The sequence below is a fragment of the Bipolaris sorokiniana genome (genome assembly GCF_000338995.1).
Source record: "Bipolaris sorokiniana ND90Pr unplaced genomic scaffold COCSAscaffold_13, whole genome shotgun sequence".
Taxonomy (NCBI): domain Eukaryota; kingdom Fungi; phylum Ascomycota; class Dothideomycetes; order Pleosporales; family Pleosporaceae; genus Bipolaris; species Bipolaris sorokiniana.
In genome coordinates this window covers 1,146,160-1,169,515 of record NW_006911907.1, presented here as the reverse complement: position 1 = coordinate 1,169,515, position 23,356 = coordinate 1,146,160, and the positions used below count along the sequence as shown (strand labels likewise).

At 50.7% G+C, this 23,356-nt stretch overlaps 11 protein-coding genes across 11 annotated transcripts; 5 read left to right on the top strand and 6 right to left on the bottom strand.

Annotated features, from left to right (window-relative positions):
• Positions 1-21: 21 nt before the first annotated feature.
• Positions 22-2,819, bottom strand: COCSADRAFT_29449 (uncharacterized protein; the record flags this gene model as incomplete). The annotated part of the gene is made up of 5 exons (XM_007704850.1): positions 22-278; positions 326-1,338; positions 1,393-1,448; positions 1,494-1,679; positions 1,797-2,819. The coding sequence occupies 5 exons, from the start codon at positions 2,817-2,819 to the stop codon at positions 22-24; spliced, it is 2,535 nt and encodes an 844-aa protein (XP_007703040.1).
• Positions 2,820-4,208: 1,389 nt separating this feature from the next.
• On the bottom strand, positions 4,209-5,786 carry COCSADRAFT_39872 (uncharacterized protein). Its single transcript, XM_007704936.1, has 4 exons — positions 5,446-5,786; positions 5,377-5,394; positions 4,611-5,323; positions 4,209-4,556 (listed from the first exon to the last, which is right to left on the bottom strand). Exons 1-4 carry the CDS (start codon positions 5,546-5,548, stop codon positions 4,335-4,337), a joined length of 1,056 nt encoding a protein of 351 aa, XP_007703126.1. The 5' UTR covers positions 5,549-5,786; the 3' UTR covers positions 4,209-4,334.
• A 542-nt stretch (positions 5,787-6,328) lies between these two features.
• Positions 6,329-8,030, bottom strand: COCSADRAFT_163556 (uncharacterized protein; the record flags this gene model as incomplete). Its single annotated transcript, XM_007705300.1, has 3 exons — positions 6,329-7,547; positions 7,600-7,733; positions 7,782-8,030. 3 exons carry the CDS (start codon positions 8,028-8,030, stop codon positions 6,329-6,331), a joined length of 1,602 nt encoding a protein of 533 aa, XP_007703490.1.
• Positions 8,031-8,456: 426 nt separating this feature from the next.
• On the top strand, positions 8,457-9,916 carry COCSADRAFT_192947 (uncharacterized protein). Its single transcript, XM_007705299.1, has 4 exons — positions 8,457-8,815; positions 8,867-8,961; positions 9,015-9,456; positions 9,540-9,916. Exons 1-4 carry the CDS (start codon positions 8,578-8,580, stop codon positions 9,845-9,847), a joined length of 1,083 nt encoding a protein of 360 aa, XP_007703489.1. The 5' UTR covers positions 8,457-8,577; the 3' UTR covers positions 9,848-9,916.
• A 317-nt stretch (positions 9,917-10,233) lies between these two features.
• Positions 10,234-12,211, bottom strand: COCSADRAFT_29445 (uncharacterized protein; the record flags this gene model as incomplete). The annotated part of the gene is made up of 2 exons (XM_007704849.1): positions 10,234-12,051; positions 12,101-12,211. 2 exons carry the CDS (start codon positions 12,209-12,211, stop codon positions 10,234-10,236), a joined length of 1,929 nt encoding a protein of 642 aa, XP_007703039.1.
• An 893-nt stretch (positions 12,212-13,104) lies between these two features.
• Positions 13,105-14,775, bottom strand: COCSADRAFT_240076 (uncharacterized protein). Its single transcript, XM_007705298.1, has 3 exons — positions 14,472-14,775; positions 13,762-14,419; positions 13,105-13,713 (listed from the first exon to the last, which is right to left on the bottom strand). Exons 1-3 carry the CDS (start codon positions 14,681-14,683, stop codon positions 13,363-13,365), a joined length of 1,221 nt encoding a protein of 406 aa, XP_007703488.1. The 5' UTR covers positions 14,684-14,775; the 3' UTR covers positions 13,105-13,362.
• An 892-nt stretch (positions 14,776-15,667) lies between these two features.
• On the top strand, positions 15,668-16,808 carry COCSADRAFT_97874 (uncharacterized protein; the record flags this gene model as incomplete). Its single annotated transcript, XM_007705297.1, has 3 exons — positions 15,668-15,958; positions 16,013-16,330; positions 16,383-16,808. 3 exons carry the CDS (start codon positions 15,668-15,670, stop codon positions 16,806-16,808), a joined length of 1,035 nt encoding a protein of 344 aa, XP_007703487.1.
• A 495-nt stretch (positions 16,809-17,303) lies between these two features.
• COCSADRAFT_39867 (uncharacterized protein) lies at positions 17,304-18,478 on the top strand. The gene is made up of 6 exons (XM_007704935.1): positions 17,304-17,449; positions 17,659-17,679; positions 17,772-17,836; positions 17,891-17,962; positions 18,012-18,110; positions 18,159-18,478. The coding sequence occupies exons 1-6, from the start codon at positions 17,446-17,448 to the stop codon at positions 18,270-18,272; spliced, it is 375 nt and encodes a 124-aa protein (XP_007703125.1). The 5' UTR covers positions 17,304-17,445; the 3' UTR covers positions 18,273-18,478.
• Positions 18,479-18,697: 219 nt separating this feature from the next.
• COCSADRAFT_39866 (uncharacterized protein) lies at positions 18,698-20,216 on the top strand. The gene is made up of 2 exons (XM_007704934.1): positions 18,698-18,994; positions 19,051-20,216. The coding sequence occupies exons 1-2, from the start codon at positions 18,851-18,853 to the stop codon at positions 20,146-20,148; spliced, it is 1,242 nt and encodes a 413-aa protein (XP_007703124.1). The 5' UTR covers positions 18,698-18,850; the 3' UTR covers positions 20,149-20,216.
• A 20-nt stretch (positions 20,217-20,236) lies between these two features.
• COCSADRAFT_149774 (uncharacterized protein) lies at positions 20,237-21,057 on the bottom strand (the record flags this gene model as incomplete). The annotated part of the gene is made up of 2 exons (XM_007705296.1): positions 20,836-21,057; positions 20,237-20,780 (listed from the first exon to the last, which is right to left on the bottom strand). The coding sequence occupies exons 1-2, from the start codon at positions 21,015-21,017 to the stop codon at positions 20,237-20,239; spliced, it is 726 nt and encodes a 241-aa protein (XP_007703486.1). The 5' UTR covers positions 21,018-21,057.
• Positions 21,058-21,126: 69 nt separating this feature from the next.
• Positions 21,127-23,137, top strand: COCSADRAFT_124698 (uncharacterized protein). Its single transcript, XM_007705295.1, has 6 exons — positions 21,127-21,298; positions 21,397-21,480; positions 21,545-21,617; positions 21,672-21,771; positions 21,828-22,713; positions 22,774-23,137. Exons 1-6 carry the CDS (start codon positions 21,245-21,247, stop codon positions 22,906-22,908), a joined length of 1,332 nt encoding a protein of 443 aa, XP_007703485.1. The 5' UTR covers positions 21,127-21,244; the 3' UTR covers positions 22,909-23,137.
• The last annotated feature ends 219 nt before the right edge of the window (positions 23,138-23,356 follow it).

Genomic DNA, 23,356 nt, shown 5'->3' with positions numbered 1-23,356 from the left:
TCGCAACGATCATTAACGCCGCTACCTGCGCCTGGACTTCTTGAGCCAGATTGCAGGTGGTTTACGCACAAAAACAGGTATAGATCCCTTCTGTTTTCGGAGCCCTTTAAGTTTAATTCGTTCACTCACTTTTGTCACAAACTTGGATTCCCATATCCGCTTTGGCAAGCCCACCAACCGCGTTGCACTGTGCCGCAACACGGGCACATCCATGCCGTATTCAATGACAAGCCACATGGAGAGCAGGGCTACAGCGATAGATGCAAGTTCTGTGGTAGCTGTTTTTGTTAATTTGACAGTGAAGGCAGGTGTGGAGAGTACTGACCAGCCCATTTCCCAATGTAATTTGTCGTATAAACTCGGGTTCGATTGCTGAAGTCGACTTCGTTCTCACGATTGGGTATGTAGTAGTCGACCTGGTTCCGTTGGAAACGGTCGATTGAAAGAGCAAACAAGCTAGTGAGAAAGGACAAGGGGGTGAAAATGATGGTTATGACTGTGAAGCCGAGAACTGCTGCGCTCATGACGGCTGTTGCATGCGACTCTTGAAGGCTTGCGTGTTTCTGCTTCAGGTCCAGTTTGGCTATTATGGATTTCTCCATACGGGCGGCGTCTTCATCCAATTGCGCGATTCGACGTCGAAATCGATCGAACTGAGTCTGCGCGCGTAGAATAAGCTGCCATTCATCCTCTTCTTCGATAGATCTCCCTTCGTCGTCTTTTACGACCATGCGCCCTTCTGCACCACTTGACCAGTGTTCTGGCCAAGCGTTGCTTGCAAAAAATTTCCAGACCTCCTCTTGCTGCAGGATGACGCGTTTGATCATCCCCAATTCTCCTCGTATATCATCAATGTCGTGCAGAAATTTCTTTTCCTTGTCAATGTCAAGCTTCTTCAAATCGTCTCCCCTGCTGTACTCATCTACAGCATGAGCACATGAGGCGATGAAATTCTCAAATGTGTGGAGAATGGGATTTCCTGAGCCTGTTTCAGAAGGACGGTCGAGACTGTCCACGAAATGAGACAGCATGATACCAATATACCGCTTAGCGTCCCCCGTCAGGCAGTCGTGTCCCCATAAGGGGAAGTCTAGCCCTGAACTATCAGTACCTATTTTTTCGTCCGGTTCGTGTGCAACTATGAGCCCATTTTCGCATTGCAAAACCCACAGTTGACACACTGTAACAAGCTCCTTTGGATATGAGTCTGTACTTCCGGCCTTGGCGAGTACTTGATCTCGATTCCGACGATCCAACATCGATTTTGGTAACGCAGGGCAGCAGTACTCGTCAAGCGTTAGTGGTAAATATGGCGCTTTGAGAGATTCTAGTGATCCGCTAGGACAGTTTGTAAAGTGTGATATAAAAGGCTGTAGGCATGCATTAACATACGCCGAATGCCTCCATTTCAAGACTCGATCTTGTTCGAGTACCTTGAAGTACGGCATCTGCCCAAATCAGCATACTGGTTGAAGGCAATAGGATGGTCATACCGCAATTGTGAAAGATTTTGAACCTCCGCCATGAGTCACAGTACAGGAAGGCTCTCGAAGCTTCAGGACTGCAGGTCCTTTTTCATCTTGGTCCCGGATATACTGCTCATACTGAAACCCTTCTATGAATCTGTTCATGTCCCGAGTTTTGATACGATCTTCAATCAGAAGTTTTCCGAACAAAGCCTATGTTTGTCAATATCTTGTTTACTCCATTTTCCTATGACTAGGTAGCTCTACATATAATCCTCTGAACTAGTTGTTGTTAGTACTTGCCGGTATGGAAAGATTCTGTCTGCTTACATGATTCAGTAGAAAGGAATAGCAAGTTATTCCAGGAAAAGAATATTCCTTCCAATCAAATTGGCTGTAGTCCCAGGGAGCCCTATATTCGTTGAAAACAAGTACACTCGCTGCTTCCAGATTAATGGGAAACTCTTGAGTCATTTCACTATCTGTGGGTGTCCCCTGGTCGGTTTCAGGTTTTGCTAATCCCATCGAACCTAGCCTAGAGGGATCTTGCGGCCGAACACACTTCCCCGATGCCTTAGGCTTTCGAATCATCTCTTTTGGCAGGGGCTTTACTAAACTTGGACAGAACGAGCGGCTGGCCCCCCCGCATGCTACCTCCCATACAGACATGCCGTTGCTGTCTTTTGCCATGATTTGTTCGTCTTGAATCAAATCAAGGAGGTAGCCAAGTGCCATTCCACAGTTTCTCTTTGAGACCAGATGAAGACAAGTGGTTCCTACAATCCGCTCGTGATTCATGATTTCAGTTATACCCATTTGATCATTCTGAAACAGCCATCTCATCGTCTCGTATTTTTTTGCTATGCAAGCGATATGGGCGGGCAAGAGGTCTCTTTCGTCTCTGATAGTGACTTCCGCACCTGCTTCGAATAGGATACTAAGCATCGTATAGTCGCCCTCTGCAGCTACATGATAAAGTGCCGTTTTCCCTTCGTGGTCCTGGATATTGACATACTTTTTCACTGCTTCTGCACCGCCGTCGCCAGCAGCAAATCCAAGTAAAAGCTCGACTGTGTTACAATGATTCAGTCCTTCTCCTTGAACTGCTCGATGAAGTAACGTGATTCGTCTTGAGAGATCGGTAAAGTTCTCCTGTTGGCACTGTTTGAGTAAGAACTCCACAATGCCTACGTCTCCTTTGTTACAGGCGAGCAGCACTGGCTCTCGTGACAGAAAAGACCAGTCCTGACCTTTGCTTGATTCTGGGATACCAAAAATAATACTCCGAACTTGAGGTAAATCTTCCTCTTCGACGGCTTTGAGGAGACTTTTATTGATTGCTCCAACGTCCATGGTAAAGGTTGTGAAAGGCTCGGTACGGAGAGGTTTCGAGACTCGATTGCGGCCTGGATAGAGAGTTGGGGATTCGAAGTGTTTAGTATCGGGGGCTGTTAGTATTGTAGCCGTAGCCTTGATAGCCAAGCGGTGGAGAAAATTGATTGGCTGCTTATTCACCTAATCGAGTCATCAACGAAGCCACAGCTCACCACGCGCTCTGAAAAAAGCAAGGTTACGAAACTCAGCTTCGTTGCTTAGAGATTTCCCCCAGAAAATATATGGAAGTCCCTAGTAGTACTGAGATAAGAAAATCCATGAACACTTCTGTGCAGTCGCGATTACTGAACAACGAAAGCGATCATTCAAAGACTATCATCGGACTCCAAACGTTGAGCCTTTGGCATATCTTCTGCGATGAAAAATACTTCAGTGACTCGACAATATGGATAAGCTGAAAACGCGAAGGTCGAGACTTGTGCAGACTGCAGTGATTGCTACATTGAGGTTCGCCTAGGACGTACTCTCATTGGTAGCACTGATAGTAGATAACCTCCGTACTTACGAGCTGAATGCACATAGACGAAAATGGCTACTTATGTCATGCGACTCTGTAATCAGACCACTCATGAGCTGACATGTATTAGCCGGGTAAATACGGAGACGGTAATGATCAGAGCACTTGAGACCCTCAGGCTGCACGTAGAGAGGAATATCACAATGTGATAGCATCCAGTAGGCTCTATACCGTCGTCTTAACTGTCAAATAGTGTTCTATAACTGTCAGAATGGCCAAGGCGACTTCAGAGACCTGGCCCGAAGAACTGCTAAACGTGACAATTGAGACCGACTGCGAAGGAACTAAAGCTGCAGTTAGAAGGAGGATAATGTCCGCCGTTATCAAGTTTTGGAGCATATCCATGTGAGATAACTTTACCCAAGGCAATATTCCGCAGACTTTGCTAACTTGCTGGTCACTACCTCCATTGCAAGTTGCGGACAGCTGTCGGATGCGAGTAGGTCCTGTGGCTGACGAGCGACACCAATTGACAGCCGTCACTCGTCAGCCACACCATCTGATCACCGTCGCCCGCCAAAATCGACAGGAGGTAGGTCCGATGATGGGAAGGGCGACACCATCCAGGTTACTGTCGCCCGACATTATGAGTTCTTGTCCAGTTACCAACCGCATTCGCCCGGCAGCTGTCAGCCGTGTCGTGTTCGACAGTGTTGGGCTCGGATCTCTCTCAATCTTTGAGTGCCATCCTATGCGACAGCCGTCAACCTCCTATGAAGTTTATCTCTTTTCGCCTAGCCAAAATATCAACGTTATGGGGACCCTGTGTCGCCTGTACAGAATCAAGAGCTAAATCAAGTCTTGGAATGTCATCGGTGCAAATTCTGTTGTTGGGCATTGTTTCGAGCTCATATATTCTCACTGCAATTTTTGACTAGACGTCTTTCTCAACACTATCCAGCAACTTCACCAAAGTTTTCTCCCGAGAATGTCGTTATTCTATATTAACGGACACTCTAATCTTGACGTGCAGGGTCGAGCTTAATGTGCCCAACAATCTCGTTAATCTTCTCCATCACTTCTGGCGTGAGCTTGTCAATGACCTTCAAAGCCGCGCAGTTGTCAATGACTTGCTCGGGCTTTGAGGCACCTGTAATGACTGCAGAAACGTTCGGGTTCTTCAAGCACCACGCGAGCGACATCTGCGATTGGCTAACACCTAGGCTGTCCGCAACCGGCTGTGGGAATGTCAGCAATGAAACTCGGCTAAGAATAGCAATTATAAGACAAACCTTGAGAGCCTTGGCGCTGTTGATCATATTGCTCCACTCGCTGTTTCCATAACTATCCCGCATTCCACTAACGAACTTATCATTGCCCTCCGCAAATCTTGAGCCTGCTGGAGGCGCATCTGGGCTGTCGTTGTACTTTCCGCTCAAGAGGCCAAACTTCAGCGGTGAAAAGGTAGTCAGACCAAGTCCGAAACGCGAGTATAGCCGTTGGAATTCGCTCTCGACCTTCTTCCTCTCAAGCAAATTGTACTGTGGTTGTTCAACTACTGGCGCAATGAGACCTAGCTGTTTCGCAATACCGCAAGCCTCAGCAATCTCGTCTGCAGACCATTCGGATGTGCCCCAGTACAAGGCCCAGCCCTTTTGTTCAATCACGTGGTTGAAGGCGCGAACGGTCTCTTCCATGGGCGTAAGGCGATCGGGACGATGCGCATACACGATATCGACATACTCCAGGTCCATGCGCTTAAGCGACGCACGAAGTCCCTCGATGATGTGCTTACGAGAAAGACCGTGGTTGTTCACAAGGACTTCTCCGTTTGCGCCGCCCCAGTTGAGTTTGGTGGAAATTACAAGATCGTTACGATTCCAGCCGAACTTCTTGATGGCCTGGCCCATGATGATCTCAGATTGGCCTCCGGCATACGATTCCGCAGTGTCGAAAAAGTTAATGCCGTTATCATATGCGGTCTTCATGATGGAGAACGTGCGTTCTGATACTGGAATTAGTCATGTGATCAATTGACATAAGCACAGGGTCAAAAACCATTTTCGACGTGGCCACCAAATCTACAAATCAGTTAGCATTGACATATGTGCAAAGACTATTGGACACCATACGTGAGCCATCCTCCTAGACCGAGTACTGAGACGTGCAGCCCAGAGTTACCCAGGCGACGGTATTGCATACCGGTCTTACGAGGTTCTTCCCACGCCATCTTGTAAATGTTGAAAAAGTACGTATAATGACTGGATAGATTTCGACTTGGGTTTGAAAAGGATGCGAGACTTCACAGGCAACAGGCCGCTGTGTGTAACCACTCCGCTCTAGCGATGAGTCGACTGAACAGTAAAAAGCTGTGCCACCTTGACCAAAACGGGACAATCCGCTCCTGACAGCCAAAAGTGTCAGGAGGCGTTCTGCATCGGAGACACTATCTTCTTTGGGAGATCGCGGCGCTATTCAGTGTTGTTGAATTTTTCCAAAATCCAGACGACAACGGCACGTGTAGTGACATTTCGCCATCCATCCCCGCAATAACGCCATGCTGCTAAGTGGAGTGTGGTTGGAGAAGTGGGTCGGGCTGACAGTCTCCATTAAGATAACCTTTTAGTGTTACCAGATGTTGATCAAGATCTAATGGGTTATCAACTATCTTGAGATTTGGGGTAACAAATCGCAACACAAAACGTAACGCAGCCCATTCTGTTAGCATGAACGGGAAATTGATGCCAGATTGCGAGACGAAGATCAATTGAAGGCGATCGTGTCAAGGCGTTCGTACTGGAATTCGAACATCAACCTGCGGCTATGTACACCCGCGATTCGCAAAAGCCTCGGTTCGGCTGACGAGCACGTTGCGGCTCCATTGGCGACTCCATTGGCGACTCCATCGCCAAGTTACAGAATCCAAGCTATGTGCCGTGTTGCCCAGTACTCCGCACACGTAAGCAGTAATCCTTCCTCCACATAGCCCGGTCCACCTTCTTGATACGGACTACAGTGTGAATCTAAAGTCCAACCGCTTGTTTCCATCGAGTTCGCGTGCGGCAAGATCCGCCTGGTACAGCGCCTTCTCTTCGCTAGTCATTTGTTCCCACTTTTTCTGCTTGTTCTTGTTCATTCGCATCAACGCCATTCTTTGCGCGAGGAATGTCACCACGCTCAGCGCACAAATGGCTACCAGCACCGAGTTTCCTTGCTTGTAGTACGGGCCATCGTACTTGCGGTAAATCTGCGAGCTGATCAGAGATCCAATCTGCACAATGACATTGTATGTTGCAGCGGTAATTGCGCGCTTTTTGACGTCGAATGTGTTTTCCGATATCCAGGACGATACTAAGGGGTGGAAGTATGGATATCCGGAGATCAGTGTGATCAACGAAAAGCGACCCCACTCTCGTCCACCGTCCGGAAGCGTCAAAAGGGCAATAAGCAGCGGCATAATCCAGAATTCGCCAAATATGCAATGGAATGTGCGTTCGTTGAAATATTCGCTAGAGTATGCAAGTGCCAACATGGTAATGACCTGGAGCGCAGCAGACGGGATCGTAAGCATGTTACTGTCGAATCTGCTAAAACCGAGACGTTTGAGCGTAAGTGTCAGATATCCTTGAACGGGCGAGGCGGGAATGTAGGCAATGAGACCGATGAAGTACAGACCCCACATGGAGGAATCAGACCAGGCTGCGCGGATATCCTTGAAAGTAGCGGGTTCTTTGAGAGCTGTGAGACCCTTGGCCGGATCGTCTCTGAGAATGCGGTTCACCATGATGATTTCCTCTCGCTCATTATACCAGCCCTTGGGAAAAAGTACGTTCTTCGTAGATGTAGGCGCAGCTGGCAAGTACAGGAATGATATTCCGGCGATAACGACGGTCAAAAGTCCTTCGAGAAGAAACAGCCAAAACCATCCTGGTTTTCCTCCGACGCCGCGCATTTCCAGAATTCCGGCTGCAAGTAGAGCAGAAGCGACACGGGCGACGTTGAGAGTGGACCAGAAAGCTGCAAGGCGTATGGAAAGCTCTTTCGATGTGTAGAAGTAGGTTGCAAACAAAATAACTCCAGGAATAAAACCACCTTCGCAGAAGCCAATTGCCGCACGGCCGAGATAGAATGAAGTACGGTCGTGCATCCATGACTGGGCCCAAGAAGCAGTTCCCCAGGCCATCATCATGGTCGGAAGGACGTATTTGAAGCCATATCGCTTGGTGAGGCTAAAAAGGATCAATCAGACGGAGATTAAAGTGCAGTTTCTCTAATACTCACAATTGCACTGGGAATTCTGCACAGAGAAAACAAAGCAATTGGATGGTTGTACCGTTGTTGTAATCATCACTGGTTAAGCCGAGATCTTCCAGTAGGTTGTCTGCAAGCGCGTTTGATACGTTTCCGCGATCAAGCTACACTGGTCAGTGTCCATGCATCGGTCCAACCCCACAAATACTCACCTGTAGCCCAAACATCATGAGACATAGCCATGAGAGTAGCCGAATATCCGTTTTGCGTACAAGTCGGCGTTCTTCCTCTATGGTCCAGCTTGCATGGGGATCGAATCGGTGTCGACCTTCGTAACTTTCATGAGGAGGAACGATATCCGCGAGCTCCTCTCTTCCAACCTTTGGCCGCGTTTTGATCGAGTTGACATCTTCGCTAATCCGCGTCGTATGCGGGGCGGCAGCCTCAATATCTTGACCCATTTCGAGAGGACCGCAGTGTTCAACCGCAACACAACGCTCAATTGGAAGAAGAGTGGGCCCTGGAACGGGAAATCGATGCACTAATACATGTATTGCTCAAGCCCATCCCCTATATATGTAGTCATCATTGCTATTGCGCAATTCAAGCCCATCCCGTCGCCATCAAGACTTGTCTCCCGAGGTAGTAATTGCGCCGACAAAGGAGGAGAAAGAGGGGAGCGCACGGCTTTAGGCACGTGCATGAACTTCTCATTGGTCTTTCGCCAAAACCCCGGCATTACCATCAAAGGTAGTGCAACTCGCCCGCAGCCATGGCTGTCGGCTCTAGTCCCATAACATGCAGCGTACCCGATGACGTGCTACACCACGTGTACTGCAGATGGGCTATCCTGGATCTCGGGTGAGATTGATATACCCCAGACTTCCAAGCGAGCAGTGCTGAAGTCTATTGTACATCTTGTCCGGAGCACTTTCCAGTTTGATAGCCTTGTGTCCAGAATTTTATCCTGCTTGTCAACCGAATCCATTGTCCTCTTAGCTGCCCAGGATGCCTTCTGTAGAGCGCGTCAATGCCGAGGATGAATACGCCGCCAGTGGCACACGCATCTTCGGCGGAAACGCCACCGCCAGGTCGAGACTGTTAGAACCATTGGTGTACTCTGGATCATTGGACAGCTACAAGCACCAAGATTTGACACCAGCCATTGGTCGAGAGTTTGAAGGACTTCAAGTGACCGACTTGCTTCAGGCAAGCGATGCTGTGATTAAAGATCTAGCCGTCACTGGTCAGTCATTGCACAGACTATAGTGAAGCAGTAGTTGACTTGTCTTTACAGTCTCCCAGCGTGGAGTTGTTTTCTTGCGCAATCAAGATGTCACTCCTAATCAGATGCGAGACCTCATGTTGCGATTGACTGAACTCTCAGGATGTGTATGTCCCAAGACATCAACACCACTATATCAGCAAGGCTAATCCTTCAATAGCCCTCATCATCCGGGCTCCACGTCCACCCCCTCACAGAAGAAGGCTCCGAACTAGGCGACCAAATCTCCGTCATCAGCAGTGAAAAGCAAAAGAAGGGCGGCGGCCTCACTCACCAACTCTCAGACGTAAGCCGCTTCGCATCAGCAGGATGGCACAGCGACATCACCTTTGAGCCCGTACCCTCCGACTACGCCATGCTCAAGATCCACACTCTCCCCGCCACCGGCGGCGACACCCTCTGGGCGTCTGGCTACGAAATCTACGACCGCCTCTCCCCCGCCATGCGCACATTCCTCGAGGGCCTCACTGCAACCCACGATGCAAAGTTCTTCCTTGACGAAGCAGAAAGACTCGGTAACCCGCTTCGAAAGGGCGTCCGTGGTAACCCGCTCAACTACGGCGATGCACTTACAGCCGTACACCCCGTCATCCGTACAAACCGTAAGTCTCAACTTTATCCCGAACACTCCCTTTTCGTGGTTGTTCGAGTTACCACTCTGAAATTTACTAACGCCCATACCCAGCGGTAACCGGCTGGAAATCCGTCTACGTAAACAAAGGCTTCACCAAACGTATCAATGGCATCACAAAAGACGAATCCGACCTCCTCCTCCCTTACCTCTTCAACCTCGTCACGCAAAACCACGATGCGCAGGTGCGCTTCAAGTGGAACAAGAACGACCTTGCTATCTGGGATAATAGGAGTACCTGGCACTGCGCTACGTACGATTATGTGGAGGCGAGGGCGGGAGACCGTGTGGCGAGTTTGGGGGAGGCGCCGTATTTGGATTTGGGGAGTCGTGGGAGGCGGGAGGCGCTGGAGGGGAAGTAGATTGGTGGAAATATAGATGGGTGGTCATGTGCATAGAAGCTCTCCCAATAAGAAAACCAAAAGGCGTGCAATATGCAAATTGATTGAAGTCAAATCTCACTACTAGTGTGTGTAACCCCGGGGCATTAGCGTCACGAGTCAGATTTCGCAATGTTCACCCGAACCACACTTCCTCACTCAGACATGGCAACACCAAACGTTAAGATCACAGCACATCATGCCGAAGTAGACTTATGCTTCACGGGTATTATCTCACATCAAGATCTCACAGAAGACTCAAAAAAAAAGTTCAGTAAACAATCTCATTTCGTGTTCCGCTCATATCGACCGTAACTGGATATCATCAAGGCGCAACAAAACAACCAAAAGACAAAACATATCTAAGTCTACTGAAGACCCTTGAGGATATCATCCGCTGCCTTCTCCGCAACCATGTAGGTCGAAAGCGCAGTGAAGGTACCCGGAATCTTGGGGAAAACACTGGCATCCACAACCCTCAGGCCCGCAACACCGCGAACATTGAACTTGGAATCAAGCACAGCCATCTTGTCGTCGTCGGTGCCAATGGGGCAAGTGGAAGAGGCGTGATGGCCCCAAGCAGTGTCCTTGGCGTACTGTGCGATCTTCTCGGGGGTGTTGACGGAAGCGCCGGGGAGGACTTCCTTGACTGGGACAAGCTGGCGGCGGAAAGAGTCGCGGGCGAGGTTTACGGCTTCGGTGAGGGCAGTGAGATCCTTTTGGTAGTCGCCGGCGCCGGTGTCGAAGTAGTTGTAGGTGATGTCGGGCATGTCGAGGGGATCGGCGGAGCGAAGGGTGACTGTTCCGGCGTTGTTGCGCGGGTGCGCCTTGAGGATTGCCCAGGTGAACCAGTCGTGCTCGTTGGTAGCGTTGAATGCGTAGCCGGGGAAGTAGCCACGGAAGTTGACTGGGCCGCCGAAAGCGAAGATGTCATAGTCGTTGTTATCAGCCACGCTCGACTGGTAGAGCATGGTGGCGCCAAGTCCAGGGGAAGCGTAGATGCCGCGGTTGCCTAGGATGGGGGAATTCCAGCGGTCAATGCATTTATCGGCGGAGCTGCCATCAAAGGTGCAGCCGTCGAGCGCTGAGAAATTGGAGCTGGCTTTGCCCTGGACGTTAATCTCGTAGTGGTCCTGGAGGTTGGTACCTACACCAGGGCGGTCGGCGATGACGGGGATGTTGAACTTCTTCAGCTCGTCGGCAGGTCCTACACCACTGAGCTTGAGAAGCTGGGGAGAGTTGTAGGTTCCACCAGCGAGGATGACTTCACGAGATGCCTTTGCAGATCCGGGGACTCCAGTTGCGCCAGAGGACTTGGGGCTAGCCTTGTAGAGGTACTGGCCGTCAAGGAACTCAACACCAGTAGCGCGGGGAGGGGAGACGTCCTGGTCGAAAAGAACCTTTGTGACGTGGCAGTTCAGTCTAACGTCGAGAGGGTACCTCTTGGTGCCATTTGTATGCTTAGCATCGCGAACGGCCAGGACGAATTCGCGGGATCCAGTGCGCTTGCCACCGTTGGTGGAGAGGGGGATCTGGTAGAGACCAGGGCCAGCATCGCGTTCTTTGGAGTCGGCGTTGGCATCACCAGCGATGAGAGTGGCAAGGTTGACAATAGCCTTGGTGGCATTGCCAAGGGCAAAAGCAGCACCACTAACGAGGCTGAGGAGCTTAGGGTCGCTGGTGACAATGTCAATGGGTGCGTATTCGGTGTTGAGCCAGCCCTTGTAGCCATGGGCTCCCGTGCCGGGAATAAGATACTGGTTCTTCTCCAACTTTTCGAAGTACTTGCGCATGTTGGAAGGCGCCCAAGAATCATCCCCAGTGAGCTTCTGGATGTTCTCAAAGTCAGACTGGTGGGGATAGACGGCAATGAGAGCGTTGTGAGCTGTGCAACCTCCGAGGGTACCAGTACGGGGGTATAGAGTGCCCTTCATGGTGGAGCCTTCGGGTGGGCTAAGACCAGTGTACTCGCCGCCGTCGAGAGTCGCATAGCTGGTCTTGAAGTCGCGAGCCTGCCTCGTCTCATCGGCGTAATGCTTAACGTAAAAGTTCCAGCTGAGGTTGGGGTCCTCGGAAGACCTGGCATTGAAGGCTGGCACAGTGTAGTTGACATTGGCACCCTGATCGTCGCCAGCCTCGATGAGAAGAGTCTTGTGGCCGGCGAGGGCTAGGCGGGCGGCCAATGGCTACAATAAGTCAGTGACCATGTTATCTAAGCTCATATGTTTTACTTACGCCACCACCGGCACCCGAACCAACCACAACGTATTCATAGCCGGTCAGATCGACAGCCTTGGCGAGCGAAATGAAGGCTGCGAAAGAGCCAAGAACACGTGGGAAGAGCATAGTGATTAGGTATTATTAGTTGCCGAGGCGTAGTTTTCAAAAGAATGACAGAGGCTGGAGAGGTGCCTGCTTGCTTGTGCTAGATGGAGTATCGCAAGACTTTATATCATCCGAATCGTGTCAACGGCGTCATCCGAGTGCCCCCTTATTGACGCGGCAGAGGCGATGAATGCAGCAGGCGGAAGGGAAAATTATTGGTCGCATATTCGTACCGTCCTAGTGGTGCTCAATAGTCGCGGTTTTTGGTCTCTTCTAGGCCAGCAAGATAATGCCTATGAAGAAAGCCTGTCTGTAGATCATGCGGGTACTGGTAGGGATCATGGCGGGTCGCAATTTACGGTTCGTGAGGAGAGCATTTCGTCCGAACTACGCCACCCACCGTTTGCGATACCCGAGGGATTCAGTGTGCAGTGAAGGCTCCCAATGGCATGGGAAGTGCTCCACCAAAAGAGCCAAGCGCTGCGTGGTGCAAGCACTTTGGGATTGCTTTACACAGTAGTAACCACGCATAGCCTGTGTCTTCTCGACAATGCTGCTCGCTTACAACACGAGACAGTGAACATGTGCTCCCCGCGACAAGAACACACCTTCCCCTTTGTGCTTGTCGCCGATGCTGCGCCCCTGGTTCACGAATGACATTTTCCCTGTAAGGAACATGGCCTTATTCTCGGTCATTTCCCGACTGCCGGAGGTCCCTCCCGAAGCGGGAGGGACTTGTGGAGTAACGGTTCAAGGATAACGGACACTAATACCAAAGCCACGCTAGCCGCAACGTGCACTGTAGGCTTTCTGGACCTGTACTTGATAATGAACTGAGCATGAGCACCAGTAGACCACGTGGCTATGCGAGTTGCCGATTTCAGGCCCCGCAATGATGATGATATTCCTTGTAAGCGACGTTGACAAAATGGTTGAACAGGCGTCGTCGTCTTCATCTTCGTCTTCCTTTTTGTCCCTCTCCTTCTTCGCCACACAATGCACCAACCTGACTCGCTTGCCGCCACCTAAACCGATAGAACTACCCATAAAAACGCCATGTTGAACTCGGCATTCGGTTCGAATTCACTACTCCTGCACTGCTTCCCCTAACAGTATGTGTCAAGACCCCCCGCAGCAGTGTCTTAGACTCTTCTTTTTCGCTTCCTTAGCGCCTAAGGCTCCCCGGGCCACACAGCATCCGCGATGCTCCTGACAAGCTGCAATTTCTTCCTCATGTCTTCATAACCCAATGCATTACCTTCAGCGTGTGATGCAAAACCACATTGTGGGCTAACGCAGCACTGTTTGAGCGCGTCCTCGCGTGACTGACCAGTGCCCTTTGCAATCCAATCCGCAGCCTGGTTGACTCTGGCAATCATCTCGTCCTTGTCTTCGAGCTTAGGGAACTTGGAGGTGATAACGCCTAGGACAACATTCTTGCCTTTTGGAAGATGCTCTAGCGGCTCAAAACCTCCGGCGCGAGGTGTGTCGTATTCAAGATAGTAAGTGTCAACGTCGAGATCCTGCCTCAGTTAGCATACCCATGCCATCGATTGTGGGTACTTCAGTACCTGGAATAGCTTCTTTGCGATAAGGTCATAAGCGCCTTCACTGAAATGTCGGCTTCCGACATAGTTGCCGCGGCACAAGTGAATGCCGAGATGCATGTCCGCGGGCCGCTCGAAGCACTTATTGTAGAACTTTACATACGAGTCAAACATCTCGTCGGCAGTCTTGCTGTTTGTCTTGTCTGCTTTCCAGCCCGCCAGCATGTCGTCAGAGCAAAAATAGGCAAGATTGGGGTCGTCAATCTGGATATTCCTGATTCCCTGCGAGTGAAGGATCTTGAGCTCCTCTTGATACGCCTTGGCAACATCGTCAAAATACTCCTCGTCATTCGCGTACACCTCTTTAGGGTAGGCTGAGCCATTCATGTAACGGAAATGGTACCAAGATGGCGAGATGAGCGTGATTTTGATGTTCTTCCATTCGCTTTCAGGAAGCAGGCTCTTCATCAAATCAACTTCTCGTTGGTTGCTGGATTTTCCAGGGTGTCTAATCTTGTCGACGCAGACAGTGACGTGGTTGGGTACTTCCTTTGCTTCCATAAACGACTTGACGTCCGGCGCATAAGCGCGAAACATATCCTTGTTGTAGCCCTTGAGGACGCCAAGCTGTAGCTCTTTCATGCCGTGAAGTGTTTCAAAAAAGGTACCCCAGAACATATGCCTGGTTCTAAAGTTAGGCCAGGTCTAGACTGACGTTATGCAAAGCTACTGACCTAGTATACTCGCCGCTCGAGACGACCTTGAGTCCGCAATCCTGCTGGAATTTGACCACCTCTGCAACAGACTTGTCTTCCAAAGGCACAAGCTCGTCTGGCTGAGCTTTGCCTGAGGCGACATCGTAACGCTTTTGCACAAGCTCCTGGGGACGGAGCAATGAGCCAACGTGCTCAGCGCGGAAAGGTGGGCTTCTCTTGAGGGACGCCATGTTCAGTTTGACAGTGTAGGTATAGAAGAGAGCAAGAGATGAGAAGGTAGCAGGTGCCTGGCGAAAAAATGGCCCCTCATCTTGTCGGCTTGCCCCGCATGGGGGACCTGCATTCAACGCTCATCGAGAATTACTGGATCTTGTGACAGCGTAAGCATACCCGATTTAGTGTTGGCGAAACGAAGCTAAGTCTCACCTAGCACAGTGAACGTTGGTCGGATTGGAAGGGCGAGATGAAGTGGCGGGCGGGGAAGGGGCCTATGTGGGAGGCATCTCAAGTTGCAGGTGGGGCCTTTTGCGGATATGATGAGGAAGGCATGGCTCGGAGTTAATGGCGCTCCGTACGGACAGTGCCCTCAACCGTCGACTAACCTGACGTTTTACACGATGAGTCTGTACACGTTTATACATATTTGCACGCCCATTCAGTCAGCCTGACAGAAACACTACACCGGTCCGGTCCCAACACTGGCTGCAACCCAAGCTTGTATCCGGCTCCCGGACTCAACGCCTGATTTGTTGGCACGCGACGTCTGCTCCGGAGCGCGTACTCACAGGGGCAGTGCTAACCACTCAACAATGAAAATCTGGCTGTGCTGCGGAGTCTACTGGGAAGTCCACAGTCCGTTTGGGAAGCCCAAGCAGCGTGAAGCTACCGACCAGCAGTTGTTCGCAGTACCCCAGGAGGGTGACACGAAGACGCAGTATGCCCCACCAAAAGTGTCGCATCGCTGATGACGCAATGGCACCCCGATCACTCAGATTGACAGCACGACTTTATCAGCCGTGACGCTGCCATTGCAGCCGGTAAGGGGACTAGACCTGCTATGTAATCGCGACACTCGGGACAATACTGCCCCGCGCTAGCTAGGGTATAAGAGCTACATAATACATAGGTATACATGCTGCCACGACACTTGACCTGTGGATTAGCATCTGGACACCTACTGACCCAATCGCACCAACTCCCTCCATACTATCGAAATGACGCGAGTTCTATTGACCGGAGGCAGTGGCTTCATCGCCGCACACACTCTTGATGTCTTGCTGGACCATGGCCACAGCGTTGTGACCACTGTGCGCACGCAAGACAAGGCAGATAAGATCAAAGAGTCGTACAAGAGCCATGTTGAAAAGGGCCAGCTGGACTTTGCCGTTGTCCCAGATATCGCACAGCCGGATGCTTTTGATCAGGCCGTTGTTTCAGACCCTCCATTTGAGGCTGTACTCCATACTGCCAGCCCGTTCCACTTCAATGTTACGGATGTCCAGAAAGTGAGTGCACACTACCCTCCTTCGCTAGTGTTAGACGACTCGTTAACAAGACAGGATTTACTCGACCCCGCCGTCATCGGAACTACGGGCATCTTGAAGTCCATCAAGAAGAATGCGCCAACAGTAAAGCAAGTCGTCATCACATCGTCTTTTGCCGCTATTGTGAATCCATCCAAAGGCTTTTGGCCGGGACACGAATACTCAGAGGAAGACTGGAATCCCATGACCCTAGAAGATGCGCTCAAAGATGCAGTCGCAGGATACCGAGCAAGTAAGACCTTTGCAGAGAAGGCAGCCTGGGAATTTGTAGAAAAGGAGAAGCCAAACTTCACCATCTCTACGATAAATCCGCCAATGGTGTACGGCCCAATCGTAAGTCCAAGAAAACTGCGTTGTTCGCATGGCATCGTTGACAATGATCAAGGTACACCCTCTCGACAGCCTCGACAACATGAACACATCCAACCAGCGCATCCTCGCCGCCGTCCAAGGCAAATTTAAAGACGAAATTCCCATTTCCGGGGTGCACTTCTGGGTAGACGTACGTGATGTTGCAGAGGCACACGTGGCCGCGATGGAGAAGCCCGAGGCGGCCAACAAGCGCTTCTTTGTCATAGCTGGATACTTTTCCAACAAGGAAATGTGCCAGATCATCAAGAAGAACTTCCCAGAGTTCAAAGACTTGCCCAGCGACTCAACGCCTGGCGGCGACTACCCAGAAGGTACCCCGGACAAGGGATTGTACAAATTCAACAACAAGCGGTCCATTGATGTCCTTGGCTTGAAGTACAAGACATTTGAGCAATCTATAGTCGATACTGTCAAGTCATTCCAGAAGAAGGGGTTGTAGATTAGAAATATTGCTTGGGAGGTCATGTGGGAGCTGTTAAAAGCATCTTCGATTGGCTACGTGAACTATATACGTTGCGCATCTGGATGAGCACGTCGGTGTTGGTTGTATGTATCTCGAACTATACAATGGCATGTTAGCACACCATTCGACTTGATAATGAACAATGTGAGTTGTAAATGAGCAAATCAGCCTGTTGAGCTTGATCTTGTTTTTAGACTTCACCGTCGTTGACTCGGAAGTTATCGTTTGATGATGATCATCATAATGCAAGGATGTAATAAAATTTGAGAGTGCTTACCGGTTAATTGTCTCGCTGCATCACTACCCTCGTTGTCCTGCTTCAAGGATGATGTTTTCGGGCGTTGACCAGCGATGAAGGGAGAAGGGAACGCGATGCAGAGCTTCGAAGAAAATAGAAGGCTCGGCAAAACGTCGGGCCGACGGCTTCCAAGATTAGGCAGGGCTTGCCCCACCACCGAAGCCCAGCGAACGCGGGCTGTGACAGCAAAAGCTTCCAACACGCCTTTGTGACATTGCCAAATCACTCCTCCGCCGCCGTCGCGTACCAGAGCATCTATTAAAAACTTAATCACCCTCTCGATCCGAATACCGTAGCTCTCAAAAGCTCTCAGTCATGTGTAAGTCTGCCGCTTCTACCCCGCCATCCACCCTGCCTCGATGCGCCTTTGGCAGCAGGTGTCGAGCCGTCTCCTCATAAAGTATAACATTCTTGTGGATGGATACTGGTTGGCTTGCGCTTGACCGCCGGCTCTCTGATGCTTTGTAGCTATGCGTTTCTGCCCTTGAGAGAGAAACGTCCGCAACAACTGAGACTGACTTTGTACAGCCGACTTTAACGCCATCGCCCGTATGTACCGCCCGTCACTTGAGGCTGACTGACACCCATCGGTTTTGCCTCTTGCGCTCCTCCAGTCAGACCGAGATTAACCCTTGCGCCAGAGCAGTTTGTCCAGTTCTATTTCGAGACCTTCGATAAAAACCGCGCCGGTCTCGCTTCTCTCTACGTATGCGATCCGATCTAAGCGCGTGCAACGACATCTGGCTCACAAAATTCACAGAGAGAGTCTTCTATGCTCACCTTTGAGCAAACGCCAACCCAGGGATCTGCTGCCATTGTAGAGAAACTCCAGGTAACAGCAACTCTACCCGGCAAGGAAAAACAAAGCTGACTCTTGCAAGAACCTGCCATTCCAGCAGATACAACATCGCACAGATACTGTTGATGCTCAGCCTTCCGCCGAAGATGGCATCATGGTTCTTGTTACGGGCGCGCTCATGGTGAGTAGATCTTGTCAACAACACGAAGCTTCTACTGACTCTTGATAGATTGTGGGCGAAGAAAAACCAATGAGTTTCACCCAGGCATTCCAGCTCAAGAACGACAACGGCAGCTGGTTTGTTCTCAACGATGTTTTCCGTCTGGTATACCCCGCTGCATAGGCAGCCAGCTGCTCTCGGTGGATTGGTTCCCGCTGTTGAGACTTGGGACAAAGTGTAGAGTGCTGCATAAAGTTTAAGGGTGTGGAAACAGACGGGGAATTTCTTTGGAATCTCGAGGGCTTTGGCAGACGACAATGCGAATTATAAATGAAATAAAAAAACATTGCAACGGTTATGTTTACATTATTACAGGGGCGTGACTGCAAATAATTATATTTTGTTTATATCAACTTGATGCACTAACATGTTCGGCGATATTGTTCTGCAGCGATCCCGTGGCCAACACTCCTCGTGACGCATCACATTGTTCCGAGCCTCTTCGATGCGGTTCGCCATCGCACGTGAGCCGGAAAAGACCTTTGCCGCAACTTCTCCGCGGTCACTTGCCGAAGCTCCACGCAGTCCCTCGGGCCTGGGGTTAGCTTACATACTACTACAACCATGGCTTCTTCGTGCGGCAACAGCTCAGCCTCTTCTACTTGGCCTGGATTCTTGTGTCGTTTTGAATTATCATTTCCTTTATCTTGATACCCTACAATCGCCATCTTCAGCGGTTCATTACAAGTCATCTTGCCATCATGGCTTTCGTGCAAAAGGGTCTCAAGAACATTCTCCAGAAGAATCCACATGATGTCGTCTTCCTCTCTGCCCTCCGGACTCCGGTAACAAGAGCCAAAAAGGGAGGTCTGCGCGATGCGTATGACCACGAACTCTTGGGAGCGGTACACCGCCCTCAATTATCCTGTGTACAATGTGCTAGGAACTAACGGGTTGGCAGGTCCTCAAAGCCACCATCAACAAGTTTCCGAATCTTGATCCAGCAAAGATAGACGACGTTTGCGTGGGCACCGTGCTCGCCGAGCTTGGTGGCTCTAAAGCCGGTCGCATGGCCGCAAACCATGTTGGCATTCCCACAACGACTTCCTTCAGCACCGTAAACCGCGCCTGTGCATCGGGACTATCTGCTATAACGTCAATCGCAAACTCCATCGCTGTTGGCCAAATCGATATTGGCATTGGAGGAGGTATGGAGAGCATGACACGCAACTATGGCAGCAGAGCTATACCTACAGAACTCTGGCCAGAGATGAAGGACAGCCCGGTCAAGGATGCACGAGACTGCATCATGAGCATGGGAATTACATCTGAGAATGTCGCGAGTCGATATGGCGTCACTCGAGCTGACCAAGATGCTTTCGCTGCGGAATCGCAAAACAGGGCTGCGAAGGCGCAAGCGAACGGATTGTTTGACGATGAGATCGTTCCGGTCACTACCAGATGGATTGAGCCCGAGGTACCGGAAAACCAAAAGCAGGTGACTGTCACCAAGGATGATGGAATTCGGCCAGGGACTACGGTGGAAAAACTGGCGACTATGAAGCCGGCATTTGACAAGAACGGTACAAGCACAGCAGGCAATAGCAGTCAAGTTTCGGATGGAGCGAGTGCAGCACTCATGATGCGCCGATCGACAGCAACGGCTCTCGGTCTGGAAAAGCAAATCATTGGAAAGTGGGCTGGGACACAGGTTGTCGGTTGCACACCTGATGAAATGGGTGTTGGACCAGCTCTTGCTATCCCCAAGCTCCTCGATTACACGGGCCTCCAGACATCAGACGTCAATGTTTGGGAGATCAACGAAGCTTTTGCGAGTCAGGCGCTGTACTGCATAAGGAAGCTAGGACTTGAGAACAAGATGGACAAGGTCAATCCTAATGGAGGTGCCATTGCACTAGGCCACCCACTGGGAGCGACGAGCGGCAGGATGCTTGCCACGCTCTTACATGAGATGGGTAGAAGTGGCGAGCAGGTGGGTGTGCTGAGCAAATGCATAGGTACTGGAATGGGCATGGCTAGCTTGATTGTACGGGAGTAGGGTATGTCAGAAACAAAAATTAAATCAATGATTGGGGTATCAAACGACTATGGTTTACAACGCCTTTAGGATGCATAAGAGTGACAACCTAGGCCTTGCTCTTTTTGCTCTTCTTCTTGGAGCGCTCCGCCAGAATCTCGTCCAAAAAGCTCTTTGGTTTGGTTTTTACTTTCTTGGGAGCTGGTTGTGCAAGCTCTACTTCTTCCTCCTCTCCCACTTTTTCAGACGACTTGTCCTCGACAGGAGTCTCTGTGGTAAGCTCATTTGTCTCCTGGTCTTCAGTCTTTGCGCCTGCTGCTAGCCTCTTTGCTCTCGTCTCTTCATCCTCATCGTCACTGTCCGGAATTTTAGGCGGCTTCTTCGCCTTCCGACCCTCTCTCTTTGACTTGAAAGTAGCGGCCCTCCCATCTTCTTCGTCGTCCGATGCCTCCTTCTTCACAACAGCAGGCTTGCTATATTGATGAGTTTTGGCCGCTGCACTCGGCCTCGCAGCTTCCTGTTTCGCCATGATATGAGTCTTGGCTTTTTTCTTGCCGATCAACTGCTGCAGCAGCTTGTCGTCTGACGTTAGTATCCTCTTGGTGAAGCTGCCATTCTCGACATCCTTTGGAAGTATACCGCCAAGACCAATTCTGAATATGAATATTAGCATGCGCAGTTGCAAAAAACAGTCGAATGGAGTGTCACCTGTCATGGGCGTAGTTTTGTTTGAGATCTTGATCATCCTCATCCTGAGGCGTCGCAGCACTGTCCCGCGTATCCCAGTCTGGCCGCGACCCGTAAAGCGAGGCCAAGAGCTTCTGACCCTTTGCTTCAAGAAGACTTATTCGATTGGCGATGACATCGCCCTCGTTATTTCTCTTTGACATTTCTGGCGCGGACTTATCCAGGGGCGCTTGAGATTTTGGTGCTCAATGCGACCAAGTTCCCGGCCGCGATATTTTTGAGAACCCGGTTCATTCTCGGCACGCTAGCAGACGTCCGCAACAGCCCTGTGAAGCAGCCGACATCAAACGGAGCTGTGCATCAAGAGCTTTCTCTCCCTCTAAACCCCCCCGCACATATACCCAAACGTGTGTCTGCGATTCCAGACATCATGTACAACCTTGCCCGCGCCCGGCCGCTGGCTCGCGCTGTTCGCGCTGCTGCTGTATGTACACACTCAATGGCTTCTCCCACGAGCTGCAGAAGGCTCTTGCACACCTGGCGCCCGCCCACCAACGAGCATGCAGTGCTAACCAATGCTAGGAAACACCACTGAAGCGCTCCGTCATCCAGCAAAGGAGAGGCCTCGCCATCCACGAATACAGGTCCGCGGCCCTGCTCGAGTCGGTACGAGTGCTCCGCTGCAATATCCCACTATTTGGCGGGCCTGGACATCTAACACGAACCCCAGTATGGCATTGGCGTGCCCAAGGGCGGCGTCGCTACCAACGGCGCTGAGGCTGAGAAGATTGCCCAGGACATTGGTATGCGCCAGCAAGAATAGACGGGCACTTTGGTTCTGGGGCTAATGTGTGCAGGCGGAGAGGACGCCGTCATCAAGGCCCAGGTTCTTGCCGGAGGCCGTGGAAAGGGAACCTTTGACAACGGCTTCAAGGGCGGTGTCAGGGTTGTCTACTCGTATGCTACCTCGTTCTACTGCAACACTACGGTCAGCTCTCTAACACAGTATGCAGTCCTCGCGAAGCAGCCATCCTTGCCGAGCAGATGATCGGCCACAAGCTCATCACCAAGCAAACTGGAGCCGCCGGCCGGCTCTGCAGCTCCGTCTTCATTGTCGACCGCAAGTTTGCTCGCCGTGAGTTCTACCTCGCCATCCTCATGGACCGCGCTTCCCAAGGCCCCGTCATTGTCGCTTCGTCGCAAGGTGGAATGGACATTGAGACCGTCGCGAAGGAGCACCCCGAGGCCATCATCACCACCCCCATTGACATCCACAAGGGCGTCACCGACGAAATGGCGCGCAGCATTGCGACCGAGCTTGGTTTCTCGGAGCAGTGCATCGAGGATGCCAAGGACACCATCCAGAAGCTGTACAAGGTTTTCATGGAGAAGGACGCTACCCAGATCGAGATCAACCCCCTCTCCGAGACTACCGACCACCAGGTCCTCGCTATGGACGCCAAGCTCAACTTTGATGACAACGCCGACTTCCGTCAGAAGGAGGTCTTTGACTGGAGAGACATTACACAGGAAGACCCCGACGAGGTCAAGGCCGCCAAGGTTGGTCTCAACTTCATCAAGCTCGATGGCGACATTGGCTGCCTCGTCAACGGTGCCGGTCTGGCCATGGCTACCATGGACATTATCAAGCTCAACGGCGGTGCGCCCGCTAACTTCTTGGACGTCGGTGGCGGTGCTACCCCCGAGGCCATCAGGCAAGCTTTCGAACTCATCACCAGCGATCCCAAGGTCACTGCCATTTTCGTCAACATCTTTGGTGGTATCGTCCGTTGTGACGCCATTGCCAAGGGTCTCATCCAGGTTGTCCAGGAAATGAACCTCAAGACTCCCGTTATTGCTAGGTTGCAGGGTACCAACATGGAGGCCGCGCAGAAGCTTGTAAGTTTTAAGACATCAGACTTCAAGATGGATATTTTTGCTAACGTGTCTGTGTAATAGATCAACGACTCTGGTCTTAAGATTTTCTCCATCGATGATCTCCAGGGTGCTGCTGAGAAGTCGGTCCAGTTCTCAAAGGTTGTCAAGATGGCACGTGATATCGACGTTGGTGTTGAGTTTACTCTGGGTATCTAAATGTTTATCTACAAGAGAAGACGCGTGTGGCCTTTGAGGCTTGTGCACAGCGCGGAAGAATATATTAGTTGCGCTGCATGCGTATGCTTGTGAGGAATCTTGTGCTTGTATGGTGGATTGTTTGACTTTTGTGAAGCTTTTGTGATTCTTGTAACCCTGAATCTTTTGCATTGTTGGTACAGAGCGGAATAGCTATACCTCGATTCGATAGGATTGAAATATACCCGACTACTACATACTTTTTGTTAGGCCCTGCTTTTACCATATGTTTCGACCATCATACTAACAACAAGAAGAGCGCTCTGTTCGGATGCAAAAGAGTTCTGTAGCATCTATCCATATTTGCAAACCAAGCTATTCTTCTACAGATCATTTCAGGTAATATATGTGGCCACTTTCATAGAGCCAATTCCGTTCTCAATATACTGTCTTTCCCCTGTTCCTTACT

Coding starts and splice junctions, on each gene's coding strand:
- COCSADRAFT_39867 (XM_007704935.1), top strand. Junction 17,963..18,011: donor CCATTGTAGAGAAACTCCAG/GTAACAGCAACT, acceptor GACTCTTGCAAG/AACCTGCCATTCCAGCAGAT. Junction 18,111..18,158: donor TTGTTACGGGCGCGCTCATG/GTGAGTAGATCT, acceptor GACTCTTGATAG/ATTGTGGGCGAAGAAAAACC.
- COCSADRAFT_39872 (XM_007704936.1), bottom strand. CDS start 5,548: ATGGCGTGGGAAGAACCTCGTAAGACCGGTATGCAATACCGTCGCCTG. Junction 4,557..4,610: donor ACAGCGCCAAGGCTCTCAAG/GTTTGTCTTATA, acceptor ACATTCCCACAG/CCGGTTGCGGACAGCCTAGG.
- COCSADRAFT_39866 (XM_007704934.1), top strand. CDS start 18,851: ATGGCTTTCGTGCAAAAGGGTCTCAAGAACATTCTCCAGAAGAATCCA. Junction 18,995..19,050: donor ACCACGAACTCTTGGGAGCG/GTACACCGCCCT, acceptor ACGGGTTGGCAG/GTCCTCAAAGCCACCATCAA.
- COCSADRAFT_124698 (XM_007705295.1), top strand. CDS start 21,245: ATGTACAACCTTGCCCGCGCCCGGCCGCTGGCTCGCGCTGTTCGCGCT. Junction 21,618..21,671: donor GAAGATTGCCCAGGACATTG/GTATGCGCCAGC, acceptor TAATGTGTGCAG/GCGGAGAGGACGCCGTCATC. Junction 21,772..21,827: donor GGTGTCAGGGTTGTCTACTC/GTATGCTACCTC, acceptor CACAGTATGCAG/TCCTCGCGAAGCAGCCATCC.
- COCSADRAFT_192947 (XM_007705299.1), top strand. CDS start 8,578: ATGCCTTCTGTAGAGCGCGTCAATGCCGAGGATGAATACGCCGCCAGT. Junction 8,816..8,866: donor TAAAGATCTAGCCGTCACTG/GTCAGTCATTGC, acceptor TTGTCTTTACAG/TCTCCCAGCGTGGAGTTGTT. Junction 8,962..9,014: donor TGACTGAACTCTCAGGATGT/GTATGTCCCAAG, acceptor ATCCTTCAATAG/CCCTCATCATCCGGGCTCCA.
- COCSADRAFT_240076 (XM_007705298.1), bottom strand. CDS start 14,683: ATGGCGTCCCTCAAGAGAAGCCCACCTTTCCGCGCTGAGCACGTTGGC. Junction 14,420..14,471: donor TCGAGCGGCGAGTATACTAG/GTCAGTAGCTTT, acceptor CTTTAGAACCAG/GCATATGTTCTGGGGTACCT. Junction 13,714..13,761: donor TCGCAAAGAAGCTATTCCAG/GTACTGAAGTAC, acceptor TAACTGAGGCAG/GATCTCGACGTTGACACTTA.